The sequence below is a fragment of the Strongylocentrotus purpuratus genome, unplaced genomic scaffold (genome assembly GCF_000002235.5).
Source record: "Strongylocentrotus purpuratus isolate Spur 01 unplaced genomic scaffold, Spur_5.0 spur5_scaffold_13, whole genome shotgun sequence".
In the NCBI taxonomy this organism is placed as follows: Eukaryota; Metazoa; Echinodermata; class Echinoidea; order Camarodonta; family Strongylocentrotidae; genus Strongylocentrotus; species Strongylocentrotus purpuratus.
The window spans coordinates 12592594-12619379 of record NW_022145598.1 but is presented as its reverse complement, the minus strand read 5'-3'; the positions used below and the strand labels follow the sequence as shown (position 1 = coordinate 12619379).

The following is a 26786-nucleotide window of genomic DNA, read 5'->3' as shown; positions in this document are numbered from 1 at the left end:
TCATATGGACACGATCAAATTTGAGTGTGGAAAGGACCAGATAAGATTCCAAGCCTTGTATACTGAAATAGAAATCCTGATATTTGAGGTGGTATTTGCTCATCTGATCATGTTCATGATGTAAGACTTAAACAGTGATAATCGAAAATATATTGTGACGTAATTCGATTTTAATGTAAGAGCCGCTGGTTGAACAATAATTGCTATCATGGCCAACAACAACGTAACAGATCTGGAAAATTACCTGCTGCCTTCATTTACAGATCTACTTAATGTCGACAACATAATGGATTGCATTTTTGAAATAAAAAGGAACGAGTTTAATTTGTTGGAAAGAGTTGTTACCTCTTCTTTCCTGATCCTCTTAGTAAACTATTATTTTTTCAGACATAGCGACATAAACGAAAACATTTGTACTCCAAAGGGTACGAGTTTGATGAGTTTCAAATACCAACTTGTTAATGGCTTTTATTTCGCTCCTTCTACTTAAAGAGAAGGTTGAGTTTTGGGAAGAGGTTAAAAATAATCTGTGAGCGATATCATTGAATTATACAGGTGTGAACAAACATGAGATAAAAAATGTTTCCTGAAATGCATGGCTCTTCAAATGCCTTAGTATTCTAAATATGGCATGTAACATACAAATCGGGACGGACTTTTATGCCACATGTTCGTGTAGTCCCATATACATCTTTTTGTGCACAGTGCATGTAACTTTACCAAGACTGGGCCAAATTTCTTATCATTTTGATGATTCCATAACCTTGCAGTACACACCAATAATTATATGCTAGATGATCAACCTTTTCTGATCGATTCCACATCGTTTCTTTCACAATGCAATTGTATGAACAAAACTCAACTTTATCTTTAACCTTGCAGCTGGGCTACCACTAGATTACTTCTCCTGGGCTTGGGAGGAACCCAGTAGTACCAGTGATAACATCCAGTGTGTCTTCTTGAGTAGTCTACCAAATCCTGGTGGTGACAAGGATCATGACTATAATTGGAATGATGACGATTGTTTGGAGAATGAGGTTAGCGGTATCCCCAACTACGTCATCTGCGAGTATGGTAAGTTTGAAAGTTTTCAACTCGGTTACAACGCCAAACGGACTCCGAACATACCGAACCGGCTCCAAACTGAGCAATTCTTTTGAATCCGGACTAATGTAATTTTTGTTGTTTGGTCTGCTGTCGGTTTGGTGTCGGTTTTGGTCGGTATGACTTAGGTCTAACCGACTCCAAACTGAGCATTTCTTTTGAATCCGGACTAATGTAATTTTTGATGTTTTGGACTTCTGTCGCTTTTGGTCGGTATGACTTAGGTCTAACCGACTCCAAACTGAGCAATTCTTTTGAATCCAGACTAATGTAATTTTTGATGTTTTGGTCTGCTTTCGGTTTGGTGTCGGTTTTAGTTGGTATGACTTAGGTCTAACTGACTCCAAACTGATTCTCGGATATTCGGACTATTTGTATACATGTAGTTTGGTGCAGTCTGACGTCGGAGTGTTTAATATCTCGGCTATGTTGCCATGGTGACTGGTTTTATTTTTTATTTTTTATGTCGCACTCAAATCATATTTCTATGCCACCCTATATTCGTGAAGGGGTAATGCTACTATCTCCAAGTATATTTAAAAACTTGCAGTATGAAAATGGTTAGGTAATGAAGGGATTTTTAGTCGACCTGTTCAAGCAATTTAGACCCAGAAATAGGTTCTTAGGCAAAGCTCTTGGACTGCACAATGCAAATCATTTTGTTAATTGTGTCTTTTTTTGTTAATGCTGATCGGGTATCGGCACTCGCGGCACCACTGTGATTTAATTTTGTGGCATGTGAAAGAAAGAATGAACATAAATGTGAGCTAAATATGTTATGACTGAGTACAAATCATAACACATTACAAATAAATTCATATAATCTGAGAGCCACAATTTAGTAGGAAAAAAATGAAATGCCTGGCGCAATGAAAAGATGGTGGAGATTGTGTGTTTGATGCTTTCAAAGAATGCCCATGTACGTATACAGGCAGAATAGTATAAAACACGCTTGCTTACATTATATTTTATCACCTGACGAAGTGTTGCATCGGCGCACGAAACGTCGTAATCTTTTAAATCCCTTGTTGACCATACATTGCGAGACAAACGAATATCATTAGGGATATTTTTTTTCGATAGCATTAATGTCCTTGCCACCTTCTTTATTTCCCTATGCATTCATCTCACATTTATTTCGAACTCCTTTTGTTTCAGACATGGCTTGCTCGTCAATATCTAATCTAATCCTTTCCGCATATCGAAAATACGACTATGACGGAAAATGTGAAGTGTTCGTAACAGACCCACGAAACTGGAACGACGGGAGAGCATTTTGCAGTGGTACATCTGGTCGAGTTGTCGAGATCTATGACGGTGTCAAACAGGATTTCCTGGTCGAGAAAGCAAGAAGTGTGGATAGCTCATCGAGATCGAACTGGTGGATAGGAGCTAAAAGAAAGACAAGCGCAGGAAAGATTTGGCATTGGGTGGATGGTGCGTTGGACAAACGTATTATTTTTGAGCTGATTGTTTGATTTAATTTCAGAAGAAAAAGACAATAATATTAACACTACTACTACCAATACTACTACTACTATTACTGCTTCTACTACTACTACTAATAATAATAACTAGAAAAAGAAGAAGTAGTATCTAGAGGAGGAAGTCCATGTAGTAGTGGTAGCAGTAGTAAAATTAGAAGAAAAAGAAGAAGAAGAAGTAGTAAGAGAAGTGGTCCCAGAACAAACTTTATCTTTCACCCACTTTGTACGTGTTATAAGGGCACTAAGCTTGAATACTTCACTAGTGTTCTTTCAGTTATTAAATCAAGACCACTTTTTGTCGATTCTCCTGCAGGAAGCCCCATCACCAACTTCTATTGGGGCTCGGGCGAACCGAGTAATCCAGACACTGAACAATGCCTTGACCTCCTTAAAACTAGCAACCATAAATGGAATGATGATAGATGTAGCTCAACCGCAGATTACTTATGCCAATATAGTAAGTTCATTCAGAAAGTAAACGTTTACTCATCGGTTAGGTCGATGGCATTTAGATTAGACCCTTTTTACAACGCGAATGAATGTTGGTATATATAACATTTTGAAGCAGGAAGGAGGGAATGGCATGCAGTATAGCTCAGGCCCCAACGCCCGAATCTTGAACACATATTTCATGTATTAATGTTTGAAGAGAAGCCGTGAGAAACGTCAATTTATTCATGTTAATCGTGGCTTTTCTCCTATTGATCTCTTTCTTACGTTTGTAAAAACGACAACAAATCAACCCAAACAATGTTGATAGCCTTGTCCAACACCTGCTGAATATTAGAATGACCTGTTACGTTATTCGAAGATGATTTCTGTATGGGATATACAATGTGGTATTGTCGGAGGTCTTTGTAATCGTATACGTCGATATCTCTTTTAGCTGGTCCCAAAGAACCACAGAGATGCTACGACCCCGGTGAACCAGCGCACGGGACATACGAACCCTCGAACTCTGATTGGCTGTATGGGTCACACGTGACCTACTCCTGTGATGAAGGGTATACCCTCGATGGTAACATCACTCGGATTTATTGTAATCTCAATGGAACATACTCTCCAGGGGTTTCAAAATGTATACGTAAGTCATACATGACATTTTCCATTCTCCCTTACTTTGCAGTTGCAAATATCAAATGAAGTAAATAAAATAAAAAATGGAAGCAGAAAAAGAGGAAGAAGAAAAAGGAGAAGAAGAACAAAAGTCTCATCGTTGAATATTTAAAAACAATCGCACGATCAATACATGATCACGTGATTAATATTCCTTTGGGTACTTGAAATATATCAAGAGGGTTAGGGTAAAAGTAGTTATAATATATATTGGTTTTAGGCTTTACCTTTGACAAAACAATATGGCACGAGATATTTTTTCGTGAAATCTTTCATGTTTGTTTAGGCACAGCATTTATCAGTAAGGATGTATTGAGATGTACTTGCGTCATAATGATGTACATCGATGTCAGGGCCTTTCAGGACCTAGGGCCCTTTTTCATAAAACTTGTTATCAATAAAAATTTGCAATAGCTGTTATAAGCTACTGGAATCGTTGCATCTGATTGGCTGAGAGCGAAATTGATATAAAAATCTGATATTTGTCATTGATAACATGTTTGATGAAACGGGGTCCAGATATCGGCGCTCTACAAATTCCCGGATTGGAAAGCACTGGGTAATATGAAAATTATCTTCATCATTGAAATCCTGATGAAATATTTGTTTTGCCTTTACATTTATTTACAGTCAGTGATATATTGATGTATCTCTCCTTACTATAAAAGATATACTAAAACTGAAATTTTTCTATCCATTTACCAAAATTATTAGCCGTGTCATGCGGAGGTGTGTATCCGTCACTCGACAATTCAACGCCAAATTGTGCCGGATCCGATTTCCGTGACATCGTTTTTTATGTGTGTGATAACGGATACTACCCAGTGGGCGAGATGTCGGCGGTTTGCCAGCCCAACGGATCGTGGAGTCAAGCCAGGGGACAGTGCCAAGGTTTACACTCTTTTGCTTTTTTAAAATAGTTATTAGAAGCAATCAAGAAGATTTAAACCCAAGCCTCACATTTTCAAAATTAAATCATTAAAGTAATAACTACAACATGAGGATGAACAAATATTTATTATACCCTTAATTCACATAAACGAAAGCAATTGGAATAATGTCGGTTAAGGTTCGACGGGTGCGGAATATGTTACACCATGCTTAATAGAATTGACCAAAAGAGTAAAATACAGGGTTACCAAATAATTGCCTTTAAATAGGCTGTTTTTATAATTGCAAATAAAACTCATTAAACCGTGTAGATTGAATATGTTACAAATCTAATTATGTTATTGTAATTTTAAATACATTCTTTTCTTTGCCAGAATTCGATGAGTGTGAGAGTAGCCCTTGTTTGTTTGGCTCTACGTGCTTGGACATGATCAACTATTATCAATGCGACTGTACAGATGGTTATAATGGTACTAATTGTGAATTTGGTAAGTCCAATGTTGTGGTCTAGTGGATAAGTCACCGGACTGTGAACCATAGGTTATTGGCCAGCGGGGATTAGACTTTCCTGCAAGGTCACTGACAGGTGGTTATCTCATCAAATCAGCTCTCAAATCAGCTCTCAATGAACATAATAAAAAGGGGATCATGGGGGACCAACAGGCACCGATTAGGCATTGTTTACTATTTAGCGCCTAGAGACATCGTAGATATACTTAGCGTCATGTAAATCAAATTAATATTATTGTTAATCTGTCATATTCTTTCACCTATCATGTCAATTTTTAACAGAGATTGACGAGTGTTTCAGCAACCCTTGCCAGAACGATGCTACCTGCTATGACGTCATCAATGGATACACGTGTTCGTGTACATCAGGATACGACGGAATACATTGTGAAAATGGTAGGAAGTTCATTGAATAGACCTGCATTTTTACCTCACAACAAAATAAGAAGGTTGCATTTGACACGTTTCGTGCATGTTTTTAGTTCGGTTTATTGAAATTCATTATTATTCTATTGAAGAAAAGAAAACAGTGAAAGAAAAAGGTTGGCAAAATTTTGCTGGAAATTACAAATATTACACAAAGAAATGGACATTTGGGACTACACACCCATGTGGCAGGAAAAACGATCCAAACATTTAAGCTACTTCTCGTTCATATTTCGGATAAGGGCATTCGAAGCTATTATTTCACGACAAAGTGAACAAAATGAGCAGGCTAAGAAATAAAAGTTCATCTTTGATAGCACTTTCCAGAATTCAATCTTCTCTTCAACAAGAAGATAACACCGATACCTAGCAAATAAAATCTGTAAAACAAATGAAAACAAACAGTCCTTTTCAGGACTACACACCCCCAAGAAAGATTACCGAGTCAGAGTTCTTTCAGGACTCCTCAATCATCTCTCTCTCTCTCTCACATGGTGCACCCGCAAGCCTGCTGTATAAAACAAATGCTGTTATAAGCTTTACAATGTCACCTTGATTTTACAGAAATCGACGAATGTTCCAGCAATCCCTGTCAAAACGGTGCCACCTGTTCGGACTTCATCAACATGTATAACTGCACTTGTCTTCCAGGCTATGAGGGAATGAACTGTGAAAATGGTAAATAAACGATTAAAACCTTCACCTTTCCCCCCTTTTTTTTCTCTCTCTCTGACACTGTGACAGTAAAAGGATATGACAGTGTCACTGTTCATAGAAAATTACATATCTATTTCTTTTTTACTTTGATGGCATCAAAGTAATATAATTCTATGGAGCTTCTGTTAATAATGTAAGCATTTACTCTACCTAGTTGAATTAGATTATTCTTAGCCCTACAACAGCACCTCACAGTCTGTCACCTTGTTTATAATACCAACGATTCAGATTTTTTTAATGCTAGGTCAAATAGAGCCTCATTAATGTTATAGATTTAATTTTTAAAGTGCAAGTTTCAAGTTAATTTTTTTTCTTCAAATGTGTACATTTGTACATTGCATACCTACAATTGCGTTTAGCCATGTATAATTTGTTATATCAATAATTATATTATACAATCAAGTTTTGAAGTGCAAGTTTCAAATTATATATTTTTTCTTCACATTTTTATATTTGTACAATTAAAACAAAATTATGCTTAGCCGTATATAATCCGTCATAAATATCACATTGGCTCCTGGAACTGCATCTCTTCGTATGCTACGATCCTCCTTTTCATTTTGTTTCAGAAATTGATGAATGCTCAAGCACTCCTTGTCAGAACGGTGCCACTTGCTCGAACCACGTCGATTCCTACAACTGTACCTGCTCACCTGGGTACGAAGGTATTAATTGTGAATCAGGTGAGTCACTAATATACATCGCATACAAATATTTTTTAAAATCTACGAAAATATATATCTGTAAAATGGTATATACTATAATTCATACATATATTTACATTACTATGACTTCTACTAATGTTTAATAAGGTGTATATAATTTCGAATAAAATATTTTATTTCCAAAATGGTAATGTCTTCTTCATTGGTTCCAAACAAAAGCATGCATTGGACAACAACTTTAAATGGTCTGAAAAACGATCAGTCAGGTGCCTCACACAAAGAAAAGACATGGCCATGTATGCAGATATATTATTAATATCCGTAATAATCAATAACTGCAAAATTCGTCTTCTTTTGAACACTTTCCTAACTTTCACCCAGAAATCAACGAATGTTCAAGTTATCCTTGCCAGAATGGAGCTACCTGTATCGATTTCATCGACTTCTATAATTGCACCTGTCTGGCTGGATATGGCGGTGAACATTGCGAAACTGGTAAGAGGGGGGGGGGGGCAGAGGAAGAGAGAGGGACTAGAGAGAGAGAGAGAGAGAGAGAGAGAGAGAGAGCGAGAGATAGATACATGTAGAAGGTGAGAAATCGAGAAGGGGAAGAGAGTATAACTCTATCAAGGCTCGTTTTTTAACATGTAACTAAATCGCAACTGCGCACAATAAACGTCGTTTGCGAATTCACTGAGCTCTGTGTTTTAAAATACCGAAATGTGAAGCGTATAACACCTATACGTCATCATTAAAAGTTTACAGCGGCATATCTAGACTAGGCTTTATTGTTCACTCTGAATTATATTGAGACTTTGATACAGACAATAAGCCCTTTAAATTTAACCGTCCCTTCCTACCAATGTATGAAATAATCATTTTCCCAAAACTTGCTGATTAACATATTGTCTCAGTTATCTCTACATTTGCCTAGAAGCATAATTATATTCTGCCATTTATGCATATCACTTGTTGGTGCTTACCATTTTCTGCAGAAATCAATGAATGTTCAAGCAATCCTTGTCTAAATGGAGCTGTTTGTAACGACTTTGTTGACTTCTATAACTGTTCATGCCAGGCTGGATATGATGGGGTACAATGTCAAAATGGTGAGAATTTCAATGTATAGTAACAATACAATTTGATTACAAATTCATTGGATATCTGTTATTTGTATTTTGTATATTGTATTATTATATTTGTACATGTGTACACTGCATACACAAAATAATATGTTTAGCCGTATATCATCCGTAATGAATATCACATTGATTCCTGCAACTGCATGTCTTTTGAGGCTACGATCCCCCTTGTCGTTTTGTTTCAGAAATTGATGAATGCTCAAGCAATCCTTGTCAGAATGGTGCATCTTGCTCGGACCACATCGATTCCTACAACTGTACCTGCTTACCTGGGTACGAAGGCATTCATTGTGAATCAGGTGAGTCACTTATACATCGCATACAAATATTTATCAATTAAAATGGCGTCTAATAAGAATATATATGCATCTATCCTATTCACCGAAAAATGATGAGTTGGTCAGATAAGTCTTTCAATTTGTATTTTCACTTAATGATGTTTTTATACTTTGTTTTATATTTCAGAGATTGATGAATGTACAAGCAATCCATGTCAAAATGGAGGCACTTGTAACGACTTCGTTGATTTTTACAACTGTTCATGCCAGGCTGGATATGACGGGCTACAATGTCAAAATGGTGAGAAATTGGACGTAAACTTACATCTCAACATTATTATATTTTGATGGATTTTTTTTTATTTGTTTCTTGAAGACAGCGAGAGAATATCAAAATCTAAGGGGAAAATATCATGTGCCTTTCAAGTTTTCGTCATCTCTTTGGCATGTGATGTATCGGCTGTCGTTGCATTTGTGTTCACCGAAAAATGATGAGTTGGTCAGGAAAGTCTTTCAATTTGTATTCTCACTTAATGATGTTTTTATACTTTGTTTTATATTTCAGAGATTGATGAATGTACAAGCAATCCTTGTCAAAATGGAGGCACTTGTAACGACTTCGTTGATTTTTACAACTGTTCATGCCAGGCTGGATATGACGGGCTACAATGTCAAAATGGTGAGAAATTGGACGTAAACTTACATCTCAACATTATTATATTGTGATGGATATTTGTTGATTTGTTTCTTGAAGACAGAGAGAGAATATCAAAAGGGGTTCATATCATGTGCCTTTCAAGTTTTCTTCATCTCTTTGGCATGCGATGTATCGGCTGTCGTTACATTTATTTTCACCGAAAAATGATGAGCTGGTCAGGAAAATCTTTCAATTTGTATTCTCACTTAATGATGTTTTTATACTTTGTTTTATATTTCAGAGATTGATGAATGTACAAGCAATCCTTGTCAAAATAGAGGTACTTGTAACGACTTCGTTGATTCCTATAACTGTTCATGCCAGGCTGGTTATGACGGGCTACATTGTCAATACGGTGAGAATTTCTATGTTTAGTAACATTTCAATATTATTTCAAAGTCATGGATTTTTTTTCTTAGAGAGAGAGAGAGACAGAAAGAATGGAACTGTAATGGAAAATGCCGTGTGCCTTTCATTTTTTCTTCATTTGTTCATCATGCAATGTATCGGCTCTCGTAGAATTTGTGTGAGCTGATGATGTTGGGCGGATAAATCTGTCAGTTTGTAAAGTGGTACAGAAGTCATTGTTTGGTTGCGGCAAGACTGGTATTCTCACTTGTGTTCACCGCAATGTGATGATGTAGGCCAGATATGTCTTTCAATTTGTATTATCACTTTAATGAAGTTTCTATACCTTGTTTTATTTTTTAGAGATTGATGAATGTTCCAGTAACCCGTGTCTGAACGGAGCTACCTGTACTGACTTTGTTGACTTCTACAACTGTTCATGCCAGGCTGGTTATGACGGTCTAGATTGTCAAAATGGTAAGAATTTGGATATAACATACCTTACATCTCAACATTATTATATAGTGATCGATATTGGTTGATTTGTTTCCTGAGTGTGATAGAGAGATAGGAAGAGATATGAACGTTTAAGTGTTTCTTTATTTCTTTATCATGCAATGTATCGTCTGTTATTGAGCTTGTGTTCACTGTAAAATGAAGATGTAGGTGTGATAAGTCTTTTAATTTGTAAAATGATACTGGATCCGTTGTTTGGTCGCGGCAAGACTGGTATTCTCATGGAATGATGTTTCATGCTTTGTTTTATTTTTCAGAAATTGATGAATGTTCCAGTAATCCGTGTCAAAATGGAGGCACTTGTAACGACTTTGTTGATTCCTATAACTGTTCATGCCAGGCTGGTTATGACGGGCTACATTGTCAAAACGGTAAGAATTTCTATGTACAGTGCGTCCGAAAAAACGAAACCGAGAATTATCGATGTTTTAGAGCAATTTTTTTTTTGTCCCAAAATTTGAAATTTGGCTGATCGATATTTCAGTAAAGTCAGCTTTTTGGGGGTCACCCATTACCACAATTGTTTTTTTATATTTATTTTATTATTATAATTTTTCTGTAATAAAAAAAAAATAAAAAAATAGAGGTTTTTTTTCCTCCAAAACACCCCCCCCCCCCCCCCTGCGTACGCGCCTGGGTCACACTTACATTTTTTTAAATGAGGCTGAAGCCATTATCTTGTCACGGTGAGACTGGATTGTCATTGAATGATGTTTCATACTATGTTTTTTTTTCTTCAGAAATTGATGAATGTTCCAGTAATCCGTGTCAAAATGGAGCTACTTGTACTGACTTTGTTGATTTCTACAACTGTTCTTGTGAGGCTGGCTATGACGGTCTACATTGTCAAAATGGTGAGAATATAGATGTAAAGGTACATTTTAACATCATAATATATACAGACATGTATATTTGTTGATTTGTTTCCTTTCCTTAGTGAGAGAGAAATATAGGGACAGAGAATGAGATATGTAAGTTTCAGTTTTTTCTTCATTTGTTTATATTGCGATAAATTAGCTTTCGAAGAATATGCGTGCACCACAAAATGATGTAGATCACACTTTCATTTTGTAAAATGATACTGAACCCATTCTTTGGTCGCGGTAAGACTGGTATTCTCACTGAGTGATAACTATTTCATGTTGTCATTTCTTTTTTTCTTCTCAGAAATTGATGAATGTTCCAGTAACCCGTGCCTGAATGGAGCTACCTGTACGGCCTTTGTTGATTTCTACAACTGTTCATGCCAGGCTGGTTATGACGGGCTACATTGTCAAAACGGTGAGAATTTCTATGTACAGTGCGTCCCAGAAAAAACGAAACCGAGAAGTATCGATGTTTTAGAGCAAATTTTTTTTTGTCCCAAAATTTGAAAATTTGGCTGATTGATATTTCAGTAAAGTCAGCTTTTTTGGGGTAACCCATTACCACAATTGTTTTTTTTTTAAAATATTTTTGTATTATTACAATTTTTTTTTGTAAAAATAACAACAAAAAAAAAAAATTGAGTTTTTTTCCCCCCCTCCAAAACACACACATACAAACAGTTTGAGGAGGGGGGGGGGGGGACCCCCCCCCCCCCCTGCGTACGCACCTGGGTCAAACTTACATTTTTTAAAATGAGACTGAAGCCATTATCTTGTCACGGTGAGACTGGATTGTCATTGAATGATGTTTCATACTATGTTATTTTTCTTCAGAAATTGATGAATGTTCCAGTAATCCGTGTCAAAACGGAGCTATCTGTACCGACTTTGTTGATTTCTACAACTGTTCTTGTGAGGCTGGCTATGACGGTCTACATTGTCAAAACGGTGAGAATTTCTATGTATAGTAACATTTCAGTATTATTTCAAAGTCATGGATTTTTTCTTAGAGAGAGAGAGAGAGAAAGAAATCAAACCGTAATATTGTAAACGCCGTGTGCTTTTCAGTTTTTCTTCATTTGTTCATCATGCGATGTATCGGCTCTCGTGTAATTTGTGTCCACTGATGATGTAGGTCAGATAAGTCTTTCAATTTGTAAAATGAGCCTTTAGCCATTATTTGGTCGCTGTGAGACTAATTTAATCATTGAATGATGTTTCATGCTTTGTTTTTTTCTTCAGAAATTGATGAATGTTCCAGTAATCCGTGTCAAAATGGAGCTACCTGTACTGACTTTGTTGATTTCTACAACTGTTCATGTGAGGCTGGCTATGACGGTCTACATTGTCAAAATGGTAAGAATATAGATGTAAAGGTACATTTTAACATAATTATATATATATATATAGTTATGGATATTTGTTGATTTGTTTCCTTTCCTTAGTGAGAGAGAAATATAGGGACAGAGAATGAGATATGTAAGTTTCAGTTTTTTCTTCATTTGTTTATATTGCGATAAATTAGCTTTCGAAGAATATGCGTGCACCACAAAATGATATAGATCACACTTTCATTTTGTAAAATGATACTGAACCCATTCTTTGGTCGCGGTAAGACTGGTATTCTCACTGAGTGATAACTATTTCATGTTGTCATTTATTTTCTTCTTCTCAGAAATTGATGAATGTTCCAGTAACCCGTGCCTGAATGGAGCTATCTGTACTGCCTTTGTTGATTTCTACAACTGTTCATGTCATCCTGGTTATGATGGGCTACATTGTCAAAATGGTAAGAATTTGAAGGTAAAATTTCATCTCAACACTATTACAATATCTAGTGATATTTGTTGTTTGGTTTCCTTAGTAAGTGTGAGAGAGAGAGAGAGAGATTTTCTTCACCTGTTAATATTGCGATATATAGGCTCTCGATGAATTTGTCTGCACCAAAACATGATTTAGGTCTCACTTTCCTTTTGTAGAATGATACTGAAGGAATTGTTTGGTCGCGGAAGTCCTGGTATTGAGCATTATCTATTTTTTTTTCTTCTCAGAAATTTAGTGAATGTTCAAGTAGCCCATGCCTGAATGGAGCTACTTGTCTTGAACTTGTTGACTTTTTACAACTGTTCTTGTCATCCTGGTTAGGATGGGTTACAATGTCAATATGTTAAGGATATTGGTGTAAAGTTTAACAACCACGATTATAGTTAGTCGCGACTTTTTGTCAAATATGATCTATATAGATAACAAACCAATCAGTTAACACGTCATCATTAAACAGAGTATAACTTATAGAAGACTGGTAATGCTGAATCCCGTAAAAACCTTGTAATAAATGGTCCTTAATTTCTTAACAGAAATTGATGAATGTACTAGCAATCCCTGTCAAAATGGAGCTACTTGTTACGACTTTCTTGATTTTTATAACTGTTTGTGCCAGGATGGTTTTGACGGGCTACATTGCCAAAATGGTAAGGAAACTATTGTAAGATCATATTCTTAAATTATTACAAAGTCAAGATAGTTTTATTTGGAGACTGTTCTGAGAATAAAGGGGGGAAAAGGCCTCAATATTAGGTTTTCTTTTGTAAATCTTCAATCGCCCATTACACTATCAAATTCAACTACTTTGTATCGTGAACGCCGTCGCATGCATCATTTGTATGGCATTTTATTGAAGTTTTATTGTTTTTCCTTGCAGATATAAATGAATGTATGAGCAACCCCTGCTTTAATGGTGCTACATGCTTTGACTCCATCGATTTCTACAATTGCTCGTGTTCAGCTGGTTATGAAGGCATAAACTGTGAGAATGGTGAGACAGCCACAATTCTGCATTCTTTTATCCTATCGACTCTCTCCCTTTATCTCTATACTCCCACTCTCTGTAATCTAAATGAGTTATAATGATCATAAGACAAAAGCTTTCGGCTATTTTACTATTTTTAATGTATCACAACTGACTTATCTCCCATTGTATCTTTGTCTTTGTCAACATGGAAGGACATTTTTGCTACTCGATTATCCTGAAATTTAGAATATGCTATATCCGGGAACAGGATGGGTTAAGCAGTTATATATTTGTTTTTCTAAACCAAACAGCCAAGCATTCATTTTATCAGAAATAATTTATACCATACTGATAATGCTGAGTTTAACAGAAATAAATGAATGTACTATCAATCCACGTCAAAATGGTGCTATTTGCAATAAATTTGTTAGCTATTACAACTTTTCATGTCTGGGCAGTCATGATGGACTTCATTGTCAAAACAGTGAGCAGATTAAATCTTATAATAATCAGACAGACATGGAGAACTTACTAGTTCTTCATGTTAACCAAGTAACTGGAATCAGTGCAGAAAGGGAAAGAAAGAATACAAAATGAGCGACAAGATTCATGTATTTTCAAACACAGGTAAACCCCTATTAACATATATCCTTTTTAAAACGACACCTCCAACCTTTTCAAAGAATGTTTTCAAGTTTCTTACGCTTCCCGTTAAAAAAAAACTTTAAAAATTCATATTCAGTCAATATTTTGTTCACTTTCTAGATGTGAATGAATGCTGGAGTAACCCATGTCAGAATGGTGCTACTTGTCTGGAGTCGATTGATTTCTACAATTGTTTTTGTGCAGGAGGTTATGAAGGCATAAATTGTGAGATAGGTAAGACACTATCATGATGTCAAAGTGTGTACCTTTGAACTTGCATTTCATATAACCTCTGTAATGGCACAAGAAGAAAGAAAATTAGAGAGAGAGAGAGAGAAATAATGCATGTAGAGGCGTCGTGGACAAGTGGATACGTCGCCGGACTGTCCATCACAAGGTCCGCGGTTCGAATCCCGCCGCGGCACTAATGTCCTTTGGCAAGACATTGATCTACATTTGCCACACTCCACCCAGGCGAAGTAAATTGGTACCGGTAGGAAGGAATTCCTTGAATGCTGTGAGCACCGAAATCGGTAGCCTAGCAGAGCAGGGGTAATATTGAAGCGCTTTGAACACCTTGCAGGGTGGATATGTGCGCTATATAAATATCCAATATTATTATTATTATTATTATGGGATACGCTCCATTATTCCTTGCCAAAATAAATCTCTTTTTTCTTCTCTGTAATGAACATCATTGCAGATGTACACCTAAACTTATCTGTCCTCAGTATGGTACCAGTAAGTTATATCCTCAATCCTGTAAATATGTAGTATAGCCATCACTCCACCTTAACATATTGCTCATTCATATTTCATATTTCGTTGGTGTGTTCAGATATCGACGAATGCTTGAGCAACCCGTGTCATAATGGAGCTACCTGTACAGATTTTGTTGATTTTTACAATTGTTCTTGCCCGCAAGGTTACAATGGAATTCATTGTCAAATTGGTAAATGAAAACGATACCCTTCATATTTCTTTTACACAAGAGAATGTATTTGTCAAACGTAATGAAAACCATTATCTAAAATATGCATGAAAATGGTATATTAAAGGCTGTGAGGTGGGTAAGCATGTGCAAATTTACGTCCCTTCAAAACGTTTTCCACACCGTGGAATGGTAATATAGTATCAACGTATTGCCTACGGGAACTGGATGATCAATGTATATTAAGGCAACGGGAGTGAGATGGTCAACATGTATCTTGCCACTGTGCAATAACGTAATACACACTTCATTGTTTGGGTTAATAGAAGTACTAACTCTATTATCCACTCTATACTGAGGATGCGGAAATATCAATCCACATTTGTTTCTCTAGATCAAAGTTTGATAAAAGGATACCTGTATAAATGTCTTCTTAAAACCAACTGTGCACTGATAACAGCTACCAAACCTTGAGCCAGGGTTATTATGCCGATTTATCAATACCGTCTAGTTTATAAAGCATAACTTTTTCTTTTTTTATATCGTCATTTGTTTCTACAGAAATTGATGAATGCTCTAGTAATCCTTGCCTAAATGGAGCTACCTGTACGGATTTTGTTGACTCCTACAACTGTACCTGCCTCCAAGGGTTTGATGGAATTCATTGTCAAAGTGGTAAGGAATGCAACCGTGATAGAAGTTACTTATTTTCTTCAATCCGATATATTGTATCTAATATCAACTCCGTTACCATATTTGCTACGATCTCGAAGCACTAAATGAATACTTCGAAATAAAAATGACTATTTATTCTGTTCACTAAAAGTGCCACTTTTGCATGATAATGATAGACTTGATCACAGTGTCAATACTCAATACTTAGCAGCTCCTTCAGATAGGAATTGCCCCCAAAAAAGGAAAAATAAAATCGCCGCGTTTTCTTTAAACGTGTGAATGAATGGCAATTGCGAGCACCAATGGTCTTAAGCGATTCCACTTAGCTCTGTGTTATACGATTGGAAATGGAAAACGTAATTATACTAAATGTCTTCACAAAAGACACCACCAACAGCCTTAGTAGTTTACGGCTGCATACCCAAACGAGGCTATAATACAAATTTAACCCGCAGTCATTCAATCACTGGTACTTTCATGACTATCACCTCCTTAATTATTATGCTGTTGATATAGAACATGTTAGTAACAATTCTCGCATAATTATTGTCTATTACGTAGAAATCAACGAATGTTCAAGCAATCCATGTATGAACGGAGGCACCTGTTTCGACGCAGTCGATTTCTACAACTGTACTTGCCAAACTGGATATCACGGTATCAACTGTGAAAGTGGTAAGTCGATGCGTCTGTAGGCCTGCGTCGGTGATTTTTGTGGTGCTTAAGAAAAAAAAGTGTGCAATTAATGTGCTGAATTACTGGTGTATCCACTGATTTTCTTCATGTCCTTGATTATCGTAAGCAATAGTTCGATCGGAATGACGCTTCGTGTTCAACGGGCACTAAGGATTTTAATTATTACGTTTTCCTTACCTTCTACGCTACATTATATTCCATGTTGCTGTCCCTGTGGTTTGTTTCCAATCAGCGGACAGAGCAATGAATTCCCGTGTTCATACGTTTCATGAGGGTGTTATGGCATAGTGGTTCATTCACTTAACTTTAACTTTAGTTCCAGGATTCGAATTCCAGCCTGGCATTAACGTCCTTGTCATTGTCAAGTCTGAATTTGCCACTCTTCACCCAGGTGTGGCTGATGAGCTTTAGCGCTAGTTACGTTGGAGGCTCGGCTATAACCAGGGAAATATTGTTCAAGCTCAATGAGCATTACCATGTTACAGCGTACGTGACATATAAAGCATCCTATACAAAGTAGCCATCATTATTACTACTTTTCTTTTAATTCATAGAAGTCACCGAATGCTCTAGTAATCCTTGTCTGAATGGGGCTACCTGTAATGAATTCGTTGACTTCTTCAACTGTTCTTGCCCGCGAGGTTATGATGGGATCCATTGTCAAAAGGGTATGAAATAACCAACAAACTATCATTAAATTCCCGTTATATTATTATAAACATACTTCTTTCAACTTGCATTTCCATAAAATGAACTATTACTTCTGAAATTCTGTTTTTCTGAATGTAGCGAAGATAATGATTAACAAGGCTGTAGATCTGATAGCATTATGATATGTGTTCTAATCACAATTGAATGAAGATCACTAATGGAGATTGAATTCGTAATATTCTTGTATGTTTTAAAAGATTTCTATCAGACCCTTTCGACTACCGATAATATTCTTTACAGATATAGACGAATGTTTAAGTAATCCTTGTCAAAATGGTGCAACTTGTTCTGACGCAATCGACTTCTACAACTGTTCATGCATTCCTGGATTCGACGGTGTCAACTGTGAAAATGGTAAGTCATTGTTTAGAAGAAAAATGATCCATATTTGATGACAGTGTGGCTAAAGATATTCGTATTTGCCGTTTATCAATCTACTTTCTAACATGTCTAACATGATATGAACGTTGAAAACGAAATATCTCTATTGAAATTCTAAATTCTATTAGCGCCCGTACACATATTTATCTTAAGCTATTTCTAATTAAATGCTCAATCTTTTCTACAGATATAAACGAATGTCTTAGTAATCCTTGTCACAATGGTGCTACCTGCTCGGATGAAACCGACTTCTACAACTGTATATGCATTCCTGGCTTCGACGGTGTCAACTGTGAAAATGGTAAGTCATTATTGAGAATAAAAATGATTCCTATTTTATGACAGTGTGGCCGTGGTTATCCGTTTTTGCCGTGTATTAATCCTCTCTCTAACATGTCTAACGAAATAAGTAATTGAAATTTTAAATTCAATTAGCACTCGTTTAAATGTTTATCTCAAGCTACTTCTTGAGTTTTCTGAATTTTGATTTTCTGAATTTAGCAAAGACTATGATTAAGAAGGCTTTTTATTTGATAGCATTATGATTTGTGTTATAATCACAAACGAATACAAATAACCAATGGAGCTTGTATTCTTAATATTGTTAGGGTCCTGCAATATGTTTCAAAAGATTTCTATCAGATCTTTCGATTACTTGATAATATTTTTTACAGATATAGACGAATGTTTAAGTAATCCTTGTCAAAATGGTGCTAGCTGCTCGGACGCAATCGACTCCTACAACTGTTCATGTATTCCCGGCTTCGACAGTGTCAACTGTGGAAATGGTAAGCTTTTGTTGAGAAGAAAAAGATCCCAATTTCAATGACAGAGGATGTCCGTTTTTGCTGTTTATCAATCCACTTCTAAAATGTCTAACATGATATGAAAGTTGAAAATGAAATATTTCTTTTGAAATTCTAAATTCCATTAGCGCCCGTACATATGTTTATCTCAACCTATTTCTAATTGAATGCTTGATCGTTAACTTAATAATCTTTTCTACAGATATAAACGAATGTCTTAGTGATCCTTGTCACAATAGTGCTACCTGCTCTGATGAAATTGATTTCTACAACTGCTCGTGCATTCCGGGCTTCGGGGGTATACACTGTGAGAATGGTAAGTTAGTGATGCAAAAATGAGAAAATAACGGTGCCTTGTTGTAGATGACTAAAGCTTTGACATATTGTGTAGTTTATCGATGCTCTTATGTTTACATATTTCGTTCTCTTTTCTTACGATGCACCTGTCAAATCGACCAGATCGACGCAGACCGACACCAATCCGAAAATAATAAACAAGATACTACATGAATTAGTGTTGTAAAATTAACAAAAAGAATGCATTAACAATGATACCTTAGTCACACCGCCATACCGACTCAAGACCGATTCCAAACCGACAGATTGTGGCCATTTTGGCTGATGGAATCTTCTTTTGATCGGTAGTTGGTCAGATGTCGGTGTGACTGATGTTTTCTGGGCTAAAATCGATCGGTGTGGCGTTTGGACTGAGGTATAACGCTAAAACTTTGACACCTCAGTCACTGGCATACTTTGAATCATCAGGTCATCGCGTCCGGTCGGGTGGTCACGTTACACGACCTTTTGTAGATTCGCCTTGGGGTTTTCACAACGGGTGGGGTAAATTGGACCAGACCATTTTATGATGAGAGGGGATTACTACACAAACATTTCGTGAGGGGGTATGTTTTCACGAAAGGTTGGGTAACCCTACCACCCGACCAGACGCGATGACCTGATGATTCGAATTAAGCTTTTACACCAACGATGCCGACACAAGATATACACTGACTAGATTGAAAAAAACAATACCTTACCTTTGATGACCAAGAATCGGTCGGTTTTTAATCGCTTTGATGTCGGTTTGGCATTTTGGTTGAGATACTGCGATCACCGTCAATGTCAATGTTCCTACATGTATGTTTCTTTGACTTTTGTAGAAATCGACGAATGTGTTAGTAATCCTTGCTACAACGGAGCTACCTGTATGGAATTTGTTGACTTCTACAACTGTTCATGCCAGGCTGGTTATGATGGGCCTCACTGTGAAAATGGTAAGACATGTACCTTGTTCTATTCCAAAGTTGCATCTATGGGTACATGCTATTTGATCATCTAAATCAGAACACAGAATATCATGGCTTGCGTTAATCACAATTTGTTCCTCGCTATATCACTCAATTTGAATAATTATGTGAAATGTTGAAATTAGATTCCTATTCAACAAAATGATCAATTACAGAGTGTAGGTATTCATTACACACAGTTGACATAGATTCACAATTGCTTTATGTGTATTGATGTGATAATCTTAAGGCATTTGCCGACTTGATATTTTTTTTTACAGATATCAACGAATGTTTAAGTAATCCCTGTCAAAGTGGTGCTACGTGCTCGGACCAAATCAATTTCTACAACTGTTCTTGTATTCCTGGATTTGATGGTATCAATTGTGAAAGTGGTAAGTGTCAAAGTCGTAACAAGCAAATCGAATTTTTAAAGAGACTATTGTGTTCTGGGAGGCGCGATAGCTCAGTCGGTAGAGCAGTGGTCTTTTAACCCGGTGACCCGGTTTCGAAACCAAGGCGATGCGCCAGTGCCCTTTGGTAAGGCATTAATCCTCATCACCAGGTCCCTCGGAGAAGACCCGAATCCGTTGGCCGTCTGGTTGCTTTCTTAGCAGTCAGGTAAATTAACCTCCACCATTCATTCAAAATTGAAGAAAAAAGTGGAGCTATGTCATTCATTTTTTTGTTAGTGTGGAAGAGTATCATAATAAAATATTCCTTAGAAATGGTGGCTCTCCAAATGCCCTTATAATTAAAATATGACAAGTAACAGCTACAGGTTGTGGACCACACTTTCATGCCACATATTTATGTAGTTCCATATACACATCTCTTTGCATAGTGTATGGGACATTGACAAAATCTTGGGCAATTTCGTTTTATTTTGATGTAAAACATCACAGTATACACCGATACATATCTGCTACATGATCGAGCTTTTCCAATCGCTTCCAAACTTTTACTTTAACAATGCAATCGCATAAAACTTACCATATATGTTAACCTTTCCAACTACCATGGTAACAGGGCTCAACGACCAATCAAAATCAAAGTTTCCATGGTAGTTACCATTGATGGCAAAGTTACCATCAATGGTATGTTTTGTGCAACGGGGCCCTCCTGTACTAAATTCTATTCTTGAATTTCTGCTTTGCATTATCATTATATTCTTTTTTTGAAGTACAGTGCCATAAAGACTTTGATCTCTTTTAGAAAGCATACAATGTTTTGTGTTGGCTGAGACTAAGTGGTTGTAACAGCTATGATACAAATATAATCAATTATTCACGACCGGTAAAAATTAATATTTACTTGTACAATCTATTGCCTACTAAAATTAGTACATGAAATTTCACATTTCCAGCCATTCCAAAGTGAATTTACAATTGTTTTCACTAATTTACACAGATATCAACGAATGCTTGAGCAATCCTTGTCACAATGGTGCTACCTGTTCGGATGAAATAGATTTCTACAACTGTACTTGCAAAGCAGGATACCACGGTGTTAACTGTGAAATTGGTAAGTCAACGGTTATTAGAAAGTCAAAAGTATTACATGATGTGTCCATTAGACTTTAGGCAAGCTTAGTGGGGTCATTTCTTGTGATAACATTGCGATATAACATACATGTAATGTTAATGACCGCGCCTGTAAAATCTAACTGTGATATTCTTTTGACTTTGTAGAAATCAACAAATGTTTCAGCAACCCTTGCCAGAATGGAGCTACCTGCACTGATATTGCTGACTTCTACAACTGTTCCTGTACACTTGGCTATGATGGAATTAATTGTGAAAATGGTAAGGCTAGGATTACTGGAATTGAAAAAAATTGCGTGGTTTTATGACTTGTAATTCTCATCATAACTTATTATCTTCGTATGCCTATACTGATTTTCCATCTCAATTTAATATGATTTACTCAACTCCCAATAATAATGCTATAATAAAATGTCAAAATATGATACACATATAAACCTTCCTTCGTTTCTTTCATTTAGAGATTGACGAGTGTCTTAGCAGCCCTTGTCAGAATGGAGGGTCGTGTTCAGACTATATTAATTTATACATTTGCACCTGTCTCGATGGCTACGAGGGGAGTCAGTGTGAACAAGGTAAGAATGACTTTATTTTTCTCCAGAACATTAAATACATTAAAAGCAATATTATCTTCATAGCGCAAAGGTAGATGTTGCCATTGCGTCACTTCCTTTTTTTAAATAGTGACCCTGGAGTCAGGTGTTTAGTACCCATGGTATCTGCCAAGGCATGTCATGCCAGTAACATATCTCCTGATTGTGAGTTACACAGGCTTACTTTACTAATATTTTGTTCTTTTGTAGCTTGATGTCAAACCCCCAAACTATATAAAGGCAGCACATTTCTTTATATTACTTTATTAACCTTCCTGACGAGGACCATGGAATAAAGTGATAGAACATTTGGGAACTCGCAATCGTGACACATATTGGATTTTTCTGTTTGGTCTTGGTACACTGAATACACTTTATAATGTATGTATACCACTGTTCTACCATTATATAGGTTATCATACCAATGCATGCAATATCCCCCTCTCTCTGAAAGCATTACCACAGTTTTACCATGATAACGGACCGGAACATATCGCAAAATCTATCACCACAGATTTTCTTCTTCAAATGGTTTAGGATCACAAATGTATATTTGTAATTTCACAATGTGCACTTAAAGATAAACTTGAGTTCTGGTAAAAAAAGAAATGAATTCTCAAAGAATCTAACGAAACTTAAACTGAATGTTCAAGATTACAAATAAATGTCATGTTTTGGAAGAAATGTATACTGGCTGAGTAATGAGCATAGAAAGATAAGGAAATCAAGGTAGTACTAGCCCCGACACCCTTTGTGTTGTCCCATATACATCTTTCTGTGTACAGTGATTGTTACTTTACCAAGACTGGGCCAAAGTTATGATGATTTTCATGACTCCAGAACCTTGCATTACACACCAATACTTACATGCTATATGATCAACTTTTCTGATCCATTTCACACCTTTTCTTTCACAATGCAATAGCATTACCAGAACTCACCTTTATCTTTACGGTCAGTTAGTTTAAATAGTGATGATATACCTTCGACACAATGAAACATAAGTCTATTATAATAAATTAGTCAACTCATATATTACTATTTTTCAGAAATCGATGAATGTTTGAGCAATCCTTGTCTGAATGGAGCGACATGCAAGGACTCAATCAACATTTACAGCTGTACATGTCCAAAAGGCTACGACGGGATCCACTGCGAAAAAAGTAAGCTGGCAATGGTGATATACAGTGCGTCCCAGAAAAAACGAAACCGAGAATTATCGATGTTTTATTATAACTTAATCACAATTATAATTAATAAATGACACATATTTGTAAAGCTTAGATCCTCCTCTTTCATTTGATGCAACTCATATGATGCATGTTTCAAGTCTTTAGTCTTCTTTGCTCATGGCTGATCGTCAACGAAACGGAGTTAAGTCTTTTATCAACTTTGTCTGTTGCTACGGAAGGCAGCCAGTGAAAACGAAATCGTTTAATTAAATTATGGAAATGCAAGCATTACTTTTAACAAACAGAACTTTGCTATTCCTGGCTCATTTTTTTCTGATTGAGGTATCATATGAAAGAGCAGAGAATGAACTTTTTAGAAATGTGATTTTTGTTTTTCTTTGAAATTCAGATACCGCCCGCCTAATGACTTTTGGGTACCCTATCTTCGAATTGTTTTTAATCACTCAGGCGTGAAATATGCATCGTATGAGTTGCATCAAATGAAAGAGGAGGATCTAAGCTTTACAAATATGTGTCATGTATTAATTATACTTGTGATTAAGCTATGATAAAACATCGATAATTCTCGGTTTCGTTTTTCTGGGACGCACTGTATAGCTTTAGAATGAAAACGTACGTACTGTAAACACAGCTCCAAGCACAGAGTCATCCACACCCCATAATTATACATGAGTATTATGTAAACTGGTAGGGACAGATATTATCTTTAACGAACATTACCCGTGTTTACTGTATATTGCATTACTTCAATAGTGCACTATTCTGAACTAGCATCTCAAGTCACTCGCAATTGGCTTTCAGTTAGATTCATGTGACATTATTATATTTCGAATCCTGTCTTCTGAGATGTGGTATAAACTAAAAGGTTTCATCTACGTGTTTTTTGTTGGGTTATCCACCAGGTAAACATTATAAAGAAGGTTTATACCGGCGTGTTGGCTCAGTCAGTAGAGCGTCCGCCTCACAACCGGGAGGTCGTGGGTTCGAACCCCCGGCCGTGTCATACCAAAAGACGTTAAAAGACGGGAGTTGCTGCTACCTTGTTTGGCGTTCAACAATAAGGGATAGAGCAACGTCGATCTGGCGCTGCTCAGAGGCTGCCGGGCTCACGATCAATTGGGCGAAAAGGATTTGGAGTGGACTTTAAAAGATTATTACTAAAAAAAAAGAGATTATTATATGAATATTTCAGAGAAGAATTTCTAATATAAAGGTGGTATCCAAAGATTATATTCCGACAAACACGTCAATAATTTAAAGCTATACTCAATTGTCATTCTTCTGACTAGCTACATTTGGAAGAGGAAAAACAATCAGAGAATCGTATTACACATAATTTTTTTGTTTGTTTTGCAGAATCATCCGGTGAAAAAGCGAATGGTAAGTTTCAAAACTGTTTTCATTTAAAAGTAGTGAAATATGCCCACATGTGTATTGATTCTATAAGTATAGGTATGATATGAATATGTCAATAACTAAGTGTGAGCTCTTCACAAGGCCAATAAATATCATGTTTAAACCAAAACTGTAAGATCGCTTTATTGAAAAGAAGCAATCATATCACCATCGAAAATAATACATTATTTGGAGTTATGGCCTTCTGTGGGCATTATCATTCCTTTAGCCTCTGTAAATGCTGTCTAAGTACAAACTTGAAAAAATATAAATCAACTGGGTTGTTTTATGGGTAAAATGAGAAGTGAGAGATTTTATGGTATATTATCAATTTTCACATTGTCAGATTGTGTCGAGCTTACCACTTTTCCCTTTAATGTTTAGAGACAATGATTTCACTGACCCAGTTGTTTTAAATCGGTGATAACATTTGCAAGACCCCGACCCAGAATAAGCAGTTTTCTTACTGATTTCGCTTTCCTGGTTATATGAGACCGAATTGTTGAATCATTATTAAAAATGGGTAATTACATGAGTATCTTTATGCTATTTAGAGGTGTTGTGCTATAATAGTAGTTCATTCAATTGACGCTCAATTGAAGGGTTTAGGAGGCCAATCACAGCCGGCACTAATGTCCTTTGGTAAAACTTTAAATTCACTTTCGATCCTAAGTATAAATGGGTACCTAGCAATTACTGGGTTAATATATTTGCAGGGTCCTCTTGAAGAACAGCACTGGTGCTGATGAGGATTCCCTGGATTAACTAAATATTATCAGTATTATCATATTAATATACTTGATGACAGTTGCTCTCATCGCCAGCCTGTCCGTTCTCGGTTTCATCTTGTTGATCGCCATCACTATCGTCACTTGCTGGCTTACACACAGGTGAATATCTTTTCATATTACCCTTATTTTATTTATATTATTGTCATTGGAATGGATAATTATATGGTAGCATTCAACGCATTATATCGATTAGAAATGAGAAGTGTACCCTCTTTACAAAATTCAATTCTTTGAATGATTATTCTTCAATAACGTTTTTCCTTAAATGGGTAAGAGTTAAGTCCTACTATCTATCTGTCTAACTATCTATCTCTACCTCATGGTAGCTGGGAAGCTTGGAGGCTATTTGGGCGACAATGAAATTGACCTTGAGACGCACGTTCTGCATAATTTTCTGTCTTCAGCTATTGTAGTTTTCCTTTCGTTTTCTTTTTATTATTCTAAATATCTACCATCCCTCCTATCAAGCATATTTGTCAAACTGAATAAAATTGAAAATAACATTTAACATGGATCCCATTTTATTTTCACACACTTCTTTTAAACTATGTCCACGAAAACAGACAAAGCAAAGTTACTCCAGACGAACTCGAGCTCGACCCTACCACAAAGAACGAGACGAGGTCGACAGTAGCTTGGGATGATGACGGTGATGGTGGTCGACCAGCGTCACCGATGTCGGTCGTAATGCCAAACGGTGATCTCACGTACATTTTCGATGTCGAGGAAAGCATGTATGAAAAGTGGACCTGAAAACATGAGGAATAATGACAATATCTTTATGTGAGCCGCGCAAGAGAATTCAAATGTTTGTTTATGACGTGGTCGAAGGGGCGCAATTCACCAAGGTGGCTGACGTTTCTTAACAAAATTGCTATCAACCATCTGCAGCTTCTAAATTTCAGACCGTACAATATTATAATTATATGATTTTCACTGGTAGGCACGATGTATTCATATAGCCATTCCACGTAATTCCGTTAACAAAATGCAAGAGGCGATACAAATATACATATAAAATGTCTTGCCGTTCGAATATAAGAATGTATGTGGTGCATCACTTCCTATCCCACACTCCGTGCATCTCGGTGCATCTTGTAAATTGCTGAAGCTTGAAGATTGTAGAAAAGCCAAATACAATATATAGTTTTTTGGAATTATTATTATCATCATTATGTGGGATTATTGTCATGATTCCGGTGTTTTATATCTGGCTGTAAGCTACCTATGAAAGTAATGGGTGAGTAGTTTGGACAAGTAACGGAATTTATGAATACAACTTACATTGTTTAAATCTTTATACAAATGTATTCATCTGTTTGTGATAAGGATAAATAGCAAAACTAAATTTAAATAAACATTTAAAAAATGTTGATTGTTTGCGTATGTTTGTATGTCACAACTGTACTTTTATTTTTGTTTTATAAGTAAACAACGACTGGTCACTTATACATGTGTTTTCTTTTAAATCAGAATTGAAATTATAGGACGAATGACACAAACCATTTGTCCAATGTTATGCACCTCAAGGTCAGTTATTTGTCATCCAGCATTCGAAAGAAAAGAAAAAAAATGTACCAGATAA

At 36.3% G+C, this 26786-nt stretch overlaps 1 protein-coding gene across 1 annotated transcript in view; it reads left to right on the top strand.

Annotated features, from left to right (window-relative positions):
* LOC577178 (fibropellin-1-like) overlaps positions 1–26576 on the top strand; it is a 30362-nt gene extending 3786 nt beyond the window's left edge. Inside the window, exons 4-38 of the mRNA XM_030983520.1 lie at positions 883–1074; positions 2263–2541; positions 2905–3048; positions 3478–3675; positions 4422–4598; positions 4973–5086; positions 5391–5504; positions 6099–6212; positions 8244–8357; positions 8902–9015; positions 9745–9858; positions 10155–10268; positions 10638–10751; positions 11065–11178; positions 11598–11711; positions 12006–12119; positions 12439–12552; positions 13465–13578; positions 14320–14433; positions 15692–15805; positions 16367–16480; positions 17056–17169; positions 17453–17566; positions 17781–17894; positions 18268–18381; positions 18602–18715; positions 19560–19673; positions 19967–20080; positions 21096–21209; positions 21377–21490; positions 21691–21804; positions 22872–22985; positions 24372–24395; positions 25219–25300; positions 25765–26576. Coding sequence (XP_030839380.1) covers positions 883–1074; positions 2263–2541; positions 2905–3048; positions 3478–3675; positions 4422–4598; positions 4973–5086; positions 5391–5504; positions 6099–6212; positions 8244–8357; positions 8902–9015; positions 9745–9858; positions 10155–10268; positions 10638–10751; positions 11065–11178; positions 11598–11711; positions 12006–12119; positions 12439–12552; positions 13465–13578; positions 14320–14433; positions 15692–15805; positions 16367–16480; positions 17056–17169; positions 17453–17566; positions 17781–17894; positions 18268–18381; positions 18602–18715; positions 19560–19673; positions 19967–20080; positions 21096–21209; positions 21377–21490; positions 21691–21804; positions 22872–22985; positions 24372–24395; positions 25219–25300; positions 25765–25954 — 4364 coding nt within the window. The 3' untranslated portion in view covers positions 25955–26576. The remainder of the gene's footprint in view (positions 1–882; positions 1075–2262; positions 2542–2904; positions 3049–3477; positions 3676–4421; positions 4599–4972; positions 5087–5390; positions 5505–6098; positions 6213–8243; positions 8358–8901; positions 9016–9744; positions 9859–10154; positions 10269–10637; positions 10752–11064; positions 11179–11597; positions 11712–12005; positions 12120–12438; positions 12553–13464; positions 13579–14319; positions 14434–15691; positions 15806–16366; positions 16481–17055; positions 17170–17452; positions 17567–17780; positions 17895–18267; positions 18382–18601; positions 18716–19559; positions 19674–19966; positions 20081–21095; positions 21210–21376; positions 21491–21690; positions 21805–22871; positions 22986–24371; positions 24396–25218; positions 25301–25764) is intronic.
* Positions 26577–26786: the final 210 nt, after the last annotated feature.